Here is a 16036-nt window from a genome sequence, read left to right on the forward strand (position 1 = left end):
CTTTAGAGGGTGAATTTGTGGATTCCGTGAGCACAAGGCCCTTCCTTAGGGTCTTGTCTAGAGGATCTCCAAGTTTGGCAAGTTTCTCACAGTTGTCCATGCATAAAATCTTGTGCCCTAGGTGTGCCCTAGAAGGGAAAAGCCTAGCTTGTATTTGCTTGGTTTGGGCACTTCCTTGAGGGTTGTATGAGCCTAGCATTCATTGGAATAAATCATAAGAAACCCTTTCTTCTCTCGAGACTTGACCTTGTGAATTTCTATTACCCTCGAAAAACCTCAAAACCCTAGGCCTTGTGCCTTCTTTTCTAGGGTTTTTCTTGGAGAGCAGTTTACTTCTTTGAAGCCTCGTACCTTTATTGAGCCTCTCTTTGAATGAGTTGTAGCTCCATCACCTTGAAACTTGAACCCTAGAATATCTATTATAGGAGATCATAATCATAGCGGGACGACTCTTATAGGTGAAAGTCCGTAAAGAGTAGGGGACCTTCGCTATGGTGACAATAGCCATTGTCCCATTGTTGTCACTTAGTCTAGTAGTTTTCCCATAGGTTTTCCCTCCTTAGGGCCTTGCTGGATTTTTTGGTAACAAGCCCGTCATGGGTTTGGGCTGACACAATTTTGAGGGAGAAATTTTTGTTCCTAGAGTTGATGGGAATTCAAATAGAAATGATGGGATTGGAACATAGTTGAGATTCGACAGAAATTTGAGTGTTAAAATCGCTGGGAATTTGAGGGGATAACAATTTGGAACATCAATTGAGTTATCAATGGTTAGTCAAGTAGTAGGATGTACACAATAGAATGTTGTAGCAATTGTTGAGTCATCAACAAAAGGAACATGGTTTCATACAGGAGCAAGTGTTGATTAACCAACATGAATAATGACCCATTGACGAAATTAACGTTGCATTGTGCTGTAGTAACTTGTGAAATTCTATAGCAATGAGCGAATGTGGTAGCCATTAATGAGCCATTACCAAGGAAAACTCTAGGTTTTGCATTTGTAGAAGCTTTGTGATCGTTGAAGCAACAATTCTTATTTATCTTGTTTTTTCGATATAGTAGATATTCTATGTTAGTGTTGGTTCTTAATATATCTGCTATAAGTAACTTTTAAGGTGGTTGAGGTGGAGTAGCTCTAACTTTTTCTTCTTGTAGTACCCTGAGGAAATTTCAACACAAGAAACTATTTAAATTGTAGAGGAGGACTTGACAACAAGTTGGTTTTGAAGAACTCCTTTGTTTAATGACATCTTAGTAGGGTTTTCAACATATTATTATTGGGTTTTTACTTTTTATATTTATTGTTTGAGACAGTAAATTGTTATTACTATTCACTGATCACACTTAGAGGTTGTGGTTGTAATTGCACCGTTCATAGGAATTCCTCTTTGGAAAATGGCTTCTTTCAAAGCTTACATTGTTGGCAATTAACAACAAGTGAAGTTTTGTCATCATCAATAGTGGAGTTTTGTCACAATATGGCTCTTTCCTTCAGTCCATCCCTTTGATTTGATGGAACAACTTGTTTTTGGCCATGACTCTCTTAATTATTTCAAATATTCATCTATGGACAATTTTTTTTTTTGCAAAAGCGATCCTCTCAAGTCATGCATACTAGTCCCTTTGAAGACATTTCTTGCAACAATAAAAAATTCCCATAGAGCTTGGTAATACAATGAGTGGATAGTGTTGAAGGGGATATCTGGATCATACCACTATCTGACAAGGTATTAAATAGCAACTTCTTTGCATTGCTTCTTCCAATGGGTATCTAGCGTGGGTTGAGCTAGACATGGTTGGGAACTTGAGAATGAGAGGCATTGGCAAAGGTCCCTTGAGGGCAAGAGAGAAGGAAATTCATCATAATATGGCTCTTTCCATCAGTCCATCCCTTTGATATGATGGAACAACTTGTTTTTGGACATGAATCTCTCAATTATTTCAAATATTCATCTATGGACAAAATTTCTTTTTGCAAAAGTGATCCTCTCAAGTCATGCATACTAGGCCCTTTGAAGACATTTCCTGCAGCAGTAACATATTGCCAAAGAGCTTGGTTATAGGTGAGTGGATAGCGTTGAAGGGGATATCTGGATCATACCACCATTTGACAAGGTATTCAAGAGCAACTTCTTTGCATTGCTTCTTCCAATAGGTATCTAGCGTGGGTTGAGTTAGACATGGTTTGGAACTTGAGACCGAGAGGCATTGGCAAAGGTAGAGCTAGAGGAAGGTGTCAAATAACTCTCAATGTTTTGCGTCGTTTTAGGATGACCGTGAGATTCACGAGGGGGGAATATAATAGAAGGGGTCATGGATGTTGGTGAGAGGGATAGAGGAAGAGTCTTGAAGTTCAAATCACCATTACCACTTGCAATACAATAGTTTATAACAAGAAAAAATTATCCATTAAAATTGTATAAACTTATATGAGATGAAGGCTAAATTTGAGAGTACACTAAGGACAAAATTATAACAAATTCGGCGATTGATAAATCATACAACAACAAATAAAATTTGACATCAAACTTAGAAAAGGGTTGAAAATTTGCATTTTTTTTTATTTTTTATTTATTTATTATTTTTTATTATTTTTAATTTAGCTTCTCTAATACACTTTTAAACAAAGCCTAACCCTAGAGCACACACCAACAAGGGAGTAAATGGTAAAACACACGATTTTTCTATAATTCAACCCTACTATACTTGAAAAAAATGATTTTGATGTTTTTTTGAAGAATAACTCAAGTGAGATAGAGTAGGGCCTTCTCAATCTAGGGAAAATGGGGTCCAGGATACAAATTATTCTAAGGTTTCTTTGGAGTGATTGTGTTAGGCCAGGAGGTAACTCCTCATTGCAAATTGTGTTTATTCATTAAGATTACTCATGGTTATATACATGAGGGAGAGACTCTTGGGCTTCACCTCCTAGTATCTCTTCATTTTTCCTATTCTCCATTATTTACTATTTACATTATTTACAAACGTTCACCCAATCACAATTATTCTAAGGTTTCTTTGGAGTGATTGTGTCAGGCCAGGAGGTAACTCCTCATTGCAAATTGTGTTTATTCATTAAGATTACTCATGGTTATATACATGAGGGAGAGACTCTTGGGCTTCACCTCCTAGTATCTCTTCATTTTTCCTATTCTCCATTATTTACTATTTACATTATTTACAAACGTTCACCTAATCACAATGATTAGGTGTCAACAGATTGTAAATTGAAACATAATTTAACGAATAAAATAACTTACCCTAGGGCGTGTAATATAGGTTCCCAATTTTCCGGATGATTAAGGGAAAACATCATAGATTCTCAAATTTTCAGATGATTAAGGGAAAGAAAAAATCTTTCTATCTATCAAATACTTGGAGGAGGGGTTTAGCTAAACTAGTGATGATAAAGCAAATACCAAATAAACTAACTTAGCATACGAACATTAATCCCATGGAACATGATACCAGTATAAAGAAAATAAACTTAGTTCACCATGAAACATCAAAGTTCCACCATAAGGATTGATGAAAAGAGATCACAAGATATACACAAGAAAGTTGCTCAAGAAGGCCACCATTGTGGATAAGAGAGAGATGATCACTAATGAAGAGAAGTCATGATCCAAGTATGACAATGATCAAATGAGCAAATCAACTTTCCTATTTATGTAAGGGTTGCCAAGTTGATTTCCTTTAATTTAGAGTAAAATCCCTAAAAAATATTAAATACATGATACAACCTAGATAGGTCATCAGGCTGCCCCCAAAAGATAACCAAATCAATGAATTGACATAAAAATAAACCTTACTTAGTTGACATGTGTGTGTGTTGTGTTGTCCAAAGTTAACATCATAATCCAAAATGTGTCTCTCTATGCAAGATGCAATGAATACTTGAGAGGAATGTATCTCCCATAAGTCATACTTATCCATCCACATGAGGCACTACATCGCTAAAATAACCCTCCAAGGCCTACATAATCCTCCAAAAGGCTCACGTCATCTTCAAATGAGGTAGTATGATGATGTCGTCAAGCTATGACATATTGTCATGAATGTAGAAGGTGCATTTATTCCTTGAAATGGGTCCCAAATGATCAATACCATCAATCACCATCAAGATAAGTGCAATGTCCACCAAGAAGGTACAATGCTATCTTGGGGACATTCTGTTATCTCTGGGGTGGACCATCTCTCCAAGTCAATGCCCTAGCATCAAAGGTAGACATCTTATGTCAACCTCATTAGTGTTGTCCCGATCAAGGTTAACACTCATCAAAAGGGCTCCAGTGTCCATAATCAAGTGTCTTGCATCACCATTGAATGTTGTTGGACATCCTCTTCAAGGCGTTGGAGAAGCATCACCTCTTCTCTCAAGGGATCTTGGTTGCACTTGTAAGAATCACTTAGCCCATACTCAAGCAATCAAGTAATATCGACATCATGGGTACATGAACCATAAAAGCATCAAGGCAAGCCATATTCAATGTCCAAGTCATCAAAGTACTTTTGACAAGTATCATCTTCAAATGTCTTGCTAGCTTTTAATGGTGCACAAGTGATCACACATAGGAATGCGATGGTTATGACATGATCTTATTTGGTGCTTCTAACCATATGGGGAGGAATTGTTCCTAGGTCGGCCCCTTTGAATGATGGGTGTAAATAATAGGTATTATGGTTTTGGGTTTACTTCATGAAAGGTGTTATAGTCTTATACTAAGTTATGTAAAACCATTGTCCATGAGCTCCTTTATAGAGGGAGTGCTTAGCTACTTGAGTTGCTTTTCCTTGCCTTTGTTTTTCAAAGCCCCCATATTTGTTTTTTTTTCTTTCATGCTTTGAAATGGCTTATTTAACGAAATCATTGATTTATCAAGTAATAATGATGATATGATCACCCTTTAATGATGGGTAGTTTATTGTTTCATCAGGGCTGGAAAGTTTACTTAGAATTCCTTTTACTTTGATAGGGGCGATATGCATGGAAACTGTCATGAACGAGTGGCTATATAAGAGGGGGTAGAGCTCAATCTGTAATTGGATTTTGTTTGTTTTGCAACCCTTGGCATTCTTTTGCATTTTGACATTTGCCTTATGCTTTTTCTTTTCTTGCAACTGTATCAACCTTGCTTATTTTCAACCCCTCAGTGATTGAGAACAACCAATCAAAAGATGTGATAATGGACATCGAGGAATGATAACAAGTGTTAAGAATGAGTAAGATGGAACACTAGAACCATCAACGCCTCCTATTTGTGCCCCTCCTAAACAGTAAGGGAAAGACCCTAAAGTAGGTAACACTATAATAGGGATAGATGATTACCACCAAGGAGAAGGTAACAAGTACAAAACCAATAATAGTCTTCAATCCAATTTCAACCTATGATTCTTACCATAATGCCTCAAATATTAAATGAAAGGTCTAGAATGCAAAACAAGGTTAAAGTAATTGATAATAAATAACCCACCTTCATAAGATGAGTATGGGAAATCAATCAGTGCACTGACCAGAAAAGAATGAGAGGCATATGAAGTTGGCTATTTATGGATCTTGGTAGGGATGCTGGCTTGCAAGCTATAAATTGGGACAAATTTTCTGCTAGGGTTATCCATCTATGTTAGTGGGTAGCAGTACCAATTGTTTAGTCATTGCTAGTGTAGGGGCTGTCCCCAACTTATTCTTCTTTTTCTTTTTCTTTCTCTTTTAGATTTGCCATCCCTGAGAGTCATTGGTTTCTTTTTGGTTGAATTTGATGGTTTTGTGTTTTTCAACAAAAAGGTTATTTGGAGACGGAGCAATTTGAAAGGCTTCTTATTGATGTAGGGGACAATCTTGAATAAGTGAGAAGGAGATAGGCAAACACAACCACAATTAATGAGGTTATTATACATGACCTTTTGAACAAAAATGGAGTTGTTGAAGAAAAGGCATATCTCAGAATGGAGCTGCATTGAAATATCCATATCGTTATAAAGTCTAGCTATAGGCGACAATGTATGAAAAAATTAAAACCATGTTTGTCTTCAAAACATTTTACTTTTCTTTGGATCTGGCTTCTGAAGTGTTTAGGTATGCTAGGGAATGTCATCAATGTAGGATATTTGTGTTAAGGCACAAATTTTGGTTTAAAAGTCTCATACTAGGGCTACACATATGCTAATTCCCTAGTCCATTTAGGAAACTAGCTTGGATTGTTGCTTGCTTGTCAAATACTACACATATATAACACTTTTCCAATCCCTCGGAGGTTTCTTCCTGTGAACGTCTAGAGCGCCAATTCTTAGCATACCACTTGTCTAGATCCTTTTGAAGAGTCACATTTCTTAAAAACTGGAGACTAATGCTTCTCTTCTTGAGCTATTCATTAATTGTCTTTATGTCTCTCTCAATGGAGAAATCAATATCAATTTTGCTTGATTGAGTTTGAAAGATTGAGCTTAATGATGAAGGCTCCTTTTGATGACCTATAAAATACTTATTTCAAAGTGGCACTCACAGCGGGGGTGGGCTGAAATATTGTGTGTTTATCTAAATTTAACTTCATCGATGACTTTAGGTGATATGATTATTTTTCACTTTTTTAGGTGCATGTGCATCAGGGTTGGTTTATTATAGGTATCTTTAGCCTTGATTTCCAATTGTTTGAAATATATATATATATATATATATATATATATATTTTAACATGTCTTTTTTTATTGCTTGGCTGAACCTCTTAGTTCCTCCTTTGAACACCCTTGAATATCCTGATTGCATGAAATATTTTTACTTTAGTGTCTTGCAAATCAATTACACAATAACGTGTTATTGGCTAAGTCACCTGACACGGGGATTCAAGATTCGTGGTGTCGGATTCGGACACGTTGACCCCCCAGAATAGGACATGTAGGACTCGTTATATATATATATATTAATAATTAGATATTTATTACACAAATTTTAATTAATGATACAAATTTATTGATTTCAAACATAGATCTTCATCTATAGCTATTAGCATGCATAGTACATACAAAATTTAAATAAATGTCAGTGGTACTGGTCACATAAATGATAAATCTATTAAAAATTTAAATCATGATTCATAATTCATAACTGAAAGACAACTTACAACTACAAGATAGTAAGATAAACACACTGACAACTGTAGTTTTCTCATTAAGTCATCAAATCAAAATGTGTTACATATGTAGTGCTGGTGCAATGCCAATGGCATATAGAAATAGAAAATATAAAACAACTACAGGTATACAAGCCTCAAGGCATCAATCAGCATCAGAATCAACATCACTGTCCTCATCATCATGGTCCCCACTACTCTCCTCTGCATCCTCCTCCTCCCCTATATCCATAATCGCCTATGCATCTGCTGGTGTGGAGGTTGACCCCTCTAAGTCATCAAATCTAACATGCTCTAGCACTGGATCATTGAGATCCATGTTGGCCAATGCCAACTCAACAGTGGTGTCCAGACCCATATCATCAAGAAAGACATCCCACATCTTTGTCTTTCCCCTCAACCACTCTTCCCTCTGCCTGTAAATAAGACGAAGGTTGGTGTGCACATACACCATTGTCTCTGCCCTGGATTGCTCAAGCCTGCTCTTCTTCACAATATACAAATTCCCATATGTGCTCCAATTCCTCTCGCAACAAGAGGATGAAGTCACCTGAGAGAGGAGCCTCATGGCTAACTGCTGAAGAGGAGGGCTTGTTGCCCCATGATTTGCCCACCAAGAATAGGGCTTCTTAGCCCCCCTGTCTCTAATCACATCATAACCTCCAAATCGACCACTGCCAGTGGAAATCTCTGCAAAGGCATCCTCCACCTCAGAAAGCAATGCACTATCCTGATAAATCCGCCTGAATGCCTCTTTCGTTCCCTGTGAGATTTCACCATCCATGTTAGGAGGGAATCTGCGGGAAGGTCCACCATTCAGCCACTCATGGCTGTAGTATTTGGGGTTCAATGAGTGAGCCAAACAATGTAAAGGTGTACAATTCTTGTCCCATCTGCTGACAAGAATATCATGTATGGTATTGCAGAAGGCCTTTGGTGATGTCTCATACTCGGGGCACTCACTCTGTAGAATAATGCTCCTCATAGACTCAATCATGGAATCCCATCCCTCATAAACCTCTCCTAGGATGGGTTTCTCTGTATTTGCAACTTGAAGCAAAGAAATGATAGGGTCCATTATCCGAATAATTAGATCTACCCTCTCCCACCAAGCATCATCTAGCACTGTGTCCTTCACTCTTTTAGAGGCTACCTGATCTGTCTTTCTCCAAAAAGACCAAAACTTAGAAATAACCATGGACCCAAGAGCGATCTTGACCTTCCTCAACCTCTTCAACATCATGAATGAAGATGCAAACCATGTATCAGCGATCTTCAACAATGATAGATTGCTGTACTCCTTGTAGATAGTGAGGGCATTTGTATGATTTTGCACAAAGTTACGGATATGTCTTGCATCCTCAATAATGCTTCCAATCCAAAGCACATCAGAAGCAATGGATTTCAGTGCTAAGTTCAATGAATGGACAATGCAAGGTGTCCAAAACACTTGTGGATATTTAGCTTCCACAATCATGCCAACAGCCTTGCAAACAGGTGCATTATCTATAATGATTTGCACACAAGAATCAACACCTACATCTTCAACAACTTTAATAAATAACTCACCCATAAATTGTGCATCCTTGTATTCGCCAAGTGTATCCATTGCTTTCATGAAAACTGGACCACTTAAGGAAGACACCATGAAGTTGATGATTGGGTGTCGTGCTGCATCTGTCCATCCATCAGAAACAATGCTAACCCCAGATGTTGGCCATGATGCTACAATAGGCTCAAGCATTTTTTGCACCTCTTTTTTTGCCTTCGTCAACAATGTGGTTCTCAGCTTCTCTGACCCAGGAGGCACATACCCTGCTGGAGCCCCTTGAGTTAGAGCTCGGCACATCTCAATAAATAGAGGTGAACGTGCAACATTAAATGATATGAAGTTTTGATAGAAGAAGAAGGCAATGGTGAGATCAAGCTCTTCCCGTCTCTCTTTTTGGAAAATCTTGTCCATTGGACCAAGTGCTCTTCTTTTTGATGCTTGTCCCCTAGTAGAAGTAGAACTCTCAAATGGAAATTTGGTGGTGGCTTTCCTCAAAAATGGAAGGGGGTCTTCATTCTTGGGTTTTTTTGATTTTGAAGCCACATGTTCCATACCAACATTGGCCTCCTTTTCCAATTCTTTTCTCTTTTGTGAAGAAACAGCTCTACAAGCTCCAATCCCACAACCAGGTAAAGCCAACAAATGTGATTTCACACAATAATATGTGCTTTTGAAAGAAATGTTACAAAAGTTGCATTTCCATTGCACATTGCCTCCTCCCTTTCCCTTGGTGTTTGGCCCATCCTCTCTTGTGACATATTTCCACAATGGATATTTATCATTGTCTTTAGGTCCTCTTCCCTCAACATTACTTGTAGCAGACTCTGATGATATTGGGGGAGGAGGGGCATCTCTACCCATGACATTCTTGCCCTTCCTTTGCCCCCTAACTGCTGCCTTTGATTGAGCCATGAATACTGTAAAAGAAATGAACAAAGCATGCACAAATTTGTAAACAAAAAATCATATACAAACTGCTGTAAGAAATGCAAAAAAATGGAGGTGAAATGCACTTACCTGGTGGTTGATTCTCCTTGCTGAATGCTCTACTCCCTTAACTCCTTGCTGCAAACCCTTCTCCACTTGCCAACAGCTCACAAAACACTTGCCAAATGAAAATATGTGTGGCTGTAATGAGCAAACACGCCCTTTTCATACCCGCGCACGGTCGCTTTTTGAGCTTAGCGAGTCCTGGAAACAGGACACGATTCCCAAAATCATGATACGCAAGTGAAAATCCTGACATGGCCTCAGATTCGACAGGTCAGGAAAGGACACGACGTGTCATTGGTTTTGGACACGAATCTGGACAGAATCGCGTCGGACACGATGGATTCGGGATTCTTGGGGCCTCTAGGACGAATCCGGTTTCATAGGTTATTGGTGATAAATTGGTGATCAATTACCTCAGCGCTGGCATTTATTGTACCATCTGAGGAAGCCATTTTTCCATTTTACCTATTGGACTGGCTGACTGCATACATTGTTTTGGAAGGCAACTAATCTAGAGGATCCTTGGAAACATGTACGAAATAGAGCTTGCAAATTAGAACTGAGGCAGGGGGAACACCAACCATAAAGTCAGCACAAACCTACAGTTTAGTAGATAGAGTCCTGTTCTCATTTTGCATACCCAAAACTGCCACAAACAGAAGCCTTACAAGCAAATGTAGGCAATAGTTATAGGAAATGGAGTCACAATCCAAATTCATGGCTAGGGAAGTGTCTTCTTGTTATTTTATAAACCACAACCCTTGTGAACAAATGATCTAGAAGCTGTTGTAACCAATAGGAAATAGAGCCACCATAAACAATATCATGTGTAGGGCTAATTTCCATATTCATCCTAAAAACCAGAAGAAACAAGTATGCCCACACATTGGAGAGCTGCCACAAGAGACTCGTCATAAAATTACAAGCCTGCACAAAAATAATGACACCAGCAGTGAGACTAAAATATCATGTTGGTAGTCTCCTTCCCTCATGGACTCATTTTGTGTTGCTTAGTAATTGAGGAGGTCGCTTTTCTCCTTTACTTCTTGGTATGCAATGCAAGAGTCATTCCAAATGACATTTGTGTTTGTTTCCTAGCCTAGTGTTCAACATTTTTTGTAAGAATTGATGCAAATTATGTAAGTGCTTGAAGGGACTATACAAGGAGCAGGGGCCTTGAGATTCCCTAATTTTGTTGGGACTTTGCAATGCATTTTTCTTGGTAAACAGAGTATAGTAGATTTTCCTTCTCATTTTCGACAAAAATAAGTTAAAAAGAAAAGGAAAATGCTTTGTCAAAGCACACGAGACATAATTGTGAATATATCTTGTTCAAGGCTATAACATCTTATAATGATATTTTTAGTAGGAATTGAGCAAAATACGAGTGGATTGAAAAGTTACTTGAGGCACTTGCAATGAATAATTCTTTTACAAAGCAATAAGTTCTTGAGGAATGAAAGAGAAAAATGGAAATATTACTGAGCTTAAATCAACTAATTATCTGCACGTAATGCATATACATCTAAATAAGCATGCACTTAAACAAGTTAGCTTGCAGTTCATACATGTGTCATGTAGCAACGGAGTTTTCACTTTGTAAAACTTTCTGCCACTTCTGACATTAAGAAACTTCAATCAAATGGGCATGCTTAGATGTGACAAACAATTCGTTGTTGGGGTGTTGAGTTCAGCTTTCTTCGACATGTAAAGACTTTATTGTGGATAAAAGAAAATGCTTCGTGAATAAATATTAGTGTGGTGTGTTTTAAGTAAGTTGATAGATGTTTGTAGCTTAAGAAGTCATTTGAGATGAAACAGCAAGGAATTCCAAATTATTGTAATGTCTACTAGATCACCATTTATTTACAAGGATATTTTAATTTTTGTGCAGGATGCTGCAACCAAAATAATGGCATTCTCCCAACAAGGGCCTAGAGCAGTTTGTATTCTTTCAGCCAATGGTGCAATTTCTCATGTGACACTTCGACAACCATCAACTTCTGGTGGTACCGTAACTTATGAGGTTTGCCTGTGAACTGATATTTAACTAATATTTCTGTGTTTACACAATTCTCTATGATATTACATAAAATCATTTCTTGGTATGATGTTTCAATGCCATTTAAAATAAATTTCTTTCTTGAACTGCCTAGATTGATGTCTCAGTTTTAGTTTTATTCATATTATAATGAAAGCTGGGCATGGGGTAAGAAGAGTTATTAAGAGAGCAGAGTATTGTAGGTAATTTTAAGGGAATAGCTATGTCTATTTTTTGGCATAAATCTCTTGAAGCACCCTTTTGTCATGCCTTTTGTAGACAACTAAAGGTCCTATGAGTTTTAATAAAGTCTTTGTTTTCTTGACTTTTGAAGGCACTTCATGTGTTGATGTTAGGAGGCGTTCTGAATATAATAGAAATTCCTTAGGAAGGGAAATTATGAATATATAGCTAGAGGGACTTTAAATATGAACAGGGTTTGGCATGTAGGCCTTCGAGTGAGCATATTTTGTTTGCTCACAACTTTAGAGGATGAGAAGGTGGATGCTATGTCTATTGTTTGATTTGCCACTTTTGAAATTGTAGTGATGCCTTTTGTTGACACGCGTTTTAAGCTGGAAGTGCTATGGGTATAATAGATATTTTTTTTACTAGGCTGTTGAAGACACTCCCTGTATGGACATTGGGACACACTGAGAACATAATAGAAACTCCTGAAAAATGCTAGCCATTGATATTTGGTTACAAAACCATTGTGATGAACCTGCTTTAGGGTTAGAAACCGTGAATGTTATACCTGTTGTAGAGGTTGAAAATGTTAGAGGACGAAACTTACTACCATAAATTCCTCCATCCGATAATTTACAACTGTAGAGAAAATGAAAGTTTTGTATGCAGACCTCTAGGTGAACCCAGACTTGTTCAACAATATGAGCAGATTTTGAGGGATTAATTGTTGATTCGGGGTAGCATCGGATGTGCTCTAGCCACGAAATTTGGTGGAGAGGTTGGGGCACATGAGATCTCCAATATTCAGAAAGGGTTTGGGCAGATTCTAAACAGATAAGGAGATATTAAAATAATTAATATTTTTAATGGAGTCCCTAAGTCTAAACTTAGGGAAAATAAAATATTAATGTGTATTAATATGACTCTGTGTTAGAGTGGTCCAAAAGACATGGATCAAGCCAGAACTAATCTTAGCCGTTGATTAGGGACTTAATCTCGGCTATTGATATGTCAACAGGAAAAGTATATAAGAGGAGGCTCGAGGGTCACTTGGAGAATACACTAGAGTGATCAGTCATTCTATTCTCTAGAGCGGGGTTTGTTAAGAGAAATAGAATCAGTGATCGGGAGAGCAACTGAGGGGCATTGAATACAGAGAGACAAAGAGGCAGAGATAGTGTTGGGAGAGCAGCAGAGCAGCTAGAGAGAGAGACGCAGGAGCAACCAGTGCTCAAGTAGGGCCACGCAGAGGTAGGTAAGTGCTGCGTAGGGCACCAGAGAGGCTAGTGTAACTAATGCAGAGGCTCAGAGAGCTGACGCAGGGCCTCTTGGGGCTGACGCAGGGCCAATGCTGGGCTAGGAGAGGCTGATGCAGTCCAGATTAGGTAGACGCTGGGGTTTCTGGGGCAGATTGGTGTTGAGTAGCTGCCAGAAGGATTATCCAGGGTTTCAGCCAGTAGATTTGTTAGAAACTGAGAGGTATTACTGCCAAGGAAATTCTCTGTTGGGTAGGCCAGTTTCGGCACCCAGATTGTACTCTGATATTGCTTAATAAGAAAACCCTCAGATAGCTGCACCGATTTTCCCACATTGGGTTTTTCCGGGGACATTAGTCCAAAAATAATGGTGTCATATGGTGTGTTTGTTCTTGTTTCTTTTAGTTGCTGATCTGTAATATGTTGAGCATGCACTGGTGTTTATTTTCAGTATTTACATTGTAAATAACTTGTTAAGGAAAAATAACAAGTAGGTAGGAATAAATCAGATAAAGTGCATGAAGGGTTTCTAACTAAGTAAACTTAGAAACTTCAACATGGTATCAGAGTGTGATTGTAGATCACAAGAGGACTAAAATACATCAGCCGAGCGGAGCAATAGCAGTAGAAAACAACTGTCCTGAGGTGACAGAAGCCGTTTCTAGCAACACAGAATCCAAGGAGTGTGATGCAGAGCCAACCAGGGCCACGCATAGGAAGCCGGGAGCTACGCAGAGCCCCAAAGAGGCCAGCATTGCTGACGCAGAGGGCTGACGCAGGGCATCCTATGGCTGACGCAGACCCATCCGGGGTGACGCAGAGCTAACATGAAGTAGAAAGGGGTTGACACAGTTCACAGATAGGCAACTGGGGTCTAGAAGGCTGCAGGAATATTGCAGAGTGGAGCTGGTGAGGTACTGTAGTTAGAACAGTACTTCACTGAGCAGGGCTAGAGGAGTTGTTACCGAGGGTTTCTAGCCGAGGAACCCGGATCAACAGTGCAATTGCACAAGACGATCAGAGTAGGGGGCATCTCGAGTCTCGACAAGTAGCAGAAGGATTTCCAGGAAGGAAATCAGGACTCAGAGGGAGTCCAGAAGAGAACTTCCAGACGGGAAGTAGAGACTTAGAGGAGTCGAACAGAGAACTTCCAAGAGGGAAGTAGAGGAGCATCATGGCACTACACGGGGTAAGAGACCATGATAGACTTGATGGAGCATCGAACTTCATAGTCTGGAAGGCCAGAATCTTATCCGTGCTTGATAGGAATCGTGTCAAGAACTTCGCCTTGAAGCTAATAGCTGTCCTAGTCGACTCCAATGATAATGACAGGTATGAGGAGGCAATGGCGAGGGCCAAGTGCATTATCCTTGACGGGGTCAAGGGGATCATGTGGTACCACATATAGCCGAGAAGGAAACGAAATTTGAGATGTGGGAGGCTCTGAAGAAGCTGTATCAGCATACTTTTGTGTAGAGAAGAATGCTGCTTGAGAATCAGATGAGGTCGTATCAGATGAAGAAGGGACAATCGATTGACACCTTCCCCGGAGGACTGAATGAGATCCGAGACCTGTTGACTGCTATAGGAGCGACACCAGATCAGGAGCTAATGGTGAGGACAATCCTGAATGTTGTCTCAGAAGACTGGGAAGTATTTGTCTAGAGTATACTGGGCAGAGGGACACTTCCACCATGGGACAAGATGTGGGCAGCTCTTCGCCAGGAAGAGATCAGACGACAGTCAAAGACGGGTAGCAGCAGTAAGGGAATCAAAGTCAATTTGGAGGAGGAAGATGTGGCCCTAGCATCTGAGGGAAAGCAGGAAAAGTAGAAGAAGAAAGATCTCTCCAAGATCAAGTGTTTCCACTATGGGGACCTGGGTCATTATGTGACCCAGTGTCCAAGGAAGAATAGTAAGGGAGAGTCTTTCGAGACTAAGGCAGCGCCAACACGGGCAGAGAAGGAAGTTTTGACAGACGATGACTATGCCATGAGTGCACACACGCCACTTGAGCGGAAGTGGGGAGACATCGAGCTGTAATCAGGTGGACTACAGGCGATGAGGGGCAGGGTCCTTGAGGTACCCAGCCTCTTGGATTAGACCTTGCTACGGGAGCCCCGACGAGGAGTAGCAGGACTGGTTGAGTGGGTAGAGACGGATGCAGATGGAGCAGCAGAGAGAGCTACAGTGTAGGAGTCTCGAGACTGCGCAAGGCTAGCAGGCTGCAACAGTGCGAGAGGCACAGGAGTGTTGCACCAGTGCAGGATGGCACATAGAGGTGTGCAACAGTGCGAGATGCAGGGAGTTGTTGCAGCAGCGCAGAGGTCAGAGAGGGAGCACTTGTCAGCGGCAGAGGGAGCTTCAGCATCAGTGGGTGTCTTTAGCCCAATAGGGAGGTCGGATTGGGAGATCAGTTACTTACTTCTCACTGCTCAGTAACTGAGTTGCAGTGCAACAGTGGGTAGCACGATGCAGCATAATGAGAGGAGGTGCAGTGCAGATGCAGTGTTGGGAGAAAGTGTTTTTGCTCTTGATAATTGTTTGATGAAAAGATCTAATAAAGAAACACAAGAAGGTAAATAAATTTCATAAGCAATTATTAAGGTTAAGGAGAAACTGAGTTAATAACTACCCCACTGCATTCTCCAACACATTTTTCCTAAGGTCATGGCAAAGGAGTCAAACAACCGATATCATTAACATTAAGGTACATAAAGAGCTTGGTGCTCTTGATTAACTAGCAATATCATACCTTCATACATGATAGAATATAATGAAAATAATCTTGAAATTCTTAAAACTTTAAGTTTGTTGAATTTTGAATAGGATATGAAATTCTACTTTCTCCATAAGACCGATGAGGTTGGAAATA

General features: G+C 39.5%; 1 protein-coding gene across 4 annotated transcripts in view; it reads left to right on the plus strand.

The window, feature by feature from the left end:
• The window catches only part of LOC149149467 (AT-hook motif nuclear-localized protein 9-like), a 144181-nt gene that overhangs the window by 44121 nt on the left and 84024 nt on the right, over positions 1-16036 (plus strand). For all 4 annotated transcript variants that reach the window (XM_089445472.1, XM_089445474.1, XM_089445473.1 and 1 more), the window contains one exon: positions 11570-11701. In XM_089445472.1, the coding sequence (XP_089301598.1) occupies positions 11570-11701 (132 nt within the window). The remainder of the gene's footprint in view (positions 1-11569; positions 11702-16036) is intronic.

This window comes from Pinus tabuliformis, chromosome 9 (assembly GCF_031772625.1).
Source record: "Pinus tabuliformis cultivar Carrire ecotype Pingquan chromosome 9, CPIR1, whole genome shotgun sequence".
In the NCBI taxonomy this organism is placed as follows: domain Eukaryota; kingdom Viridiplantae; phylum Streptophyta; class Pinopsida; order Pinales; family Pinaceae; genus Pinus; species Pinus tabuliformis.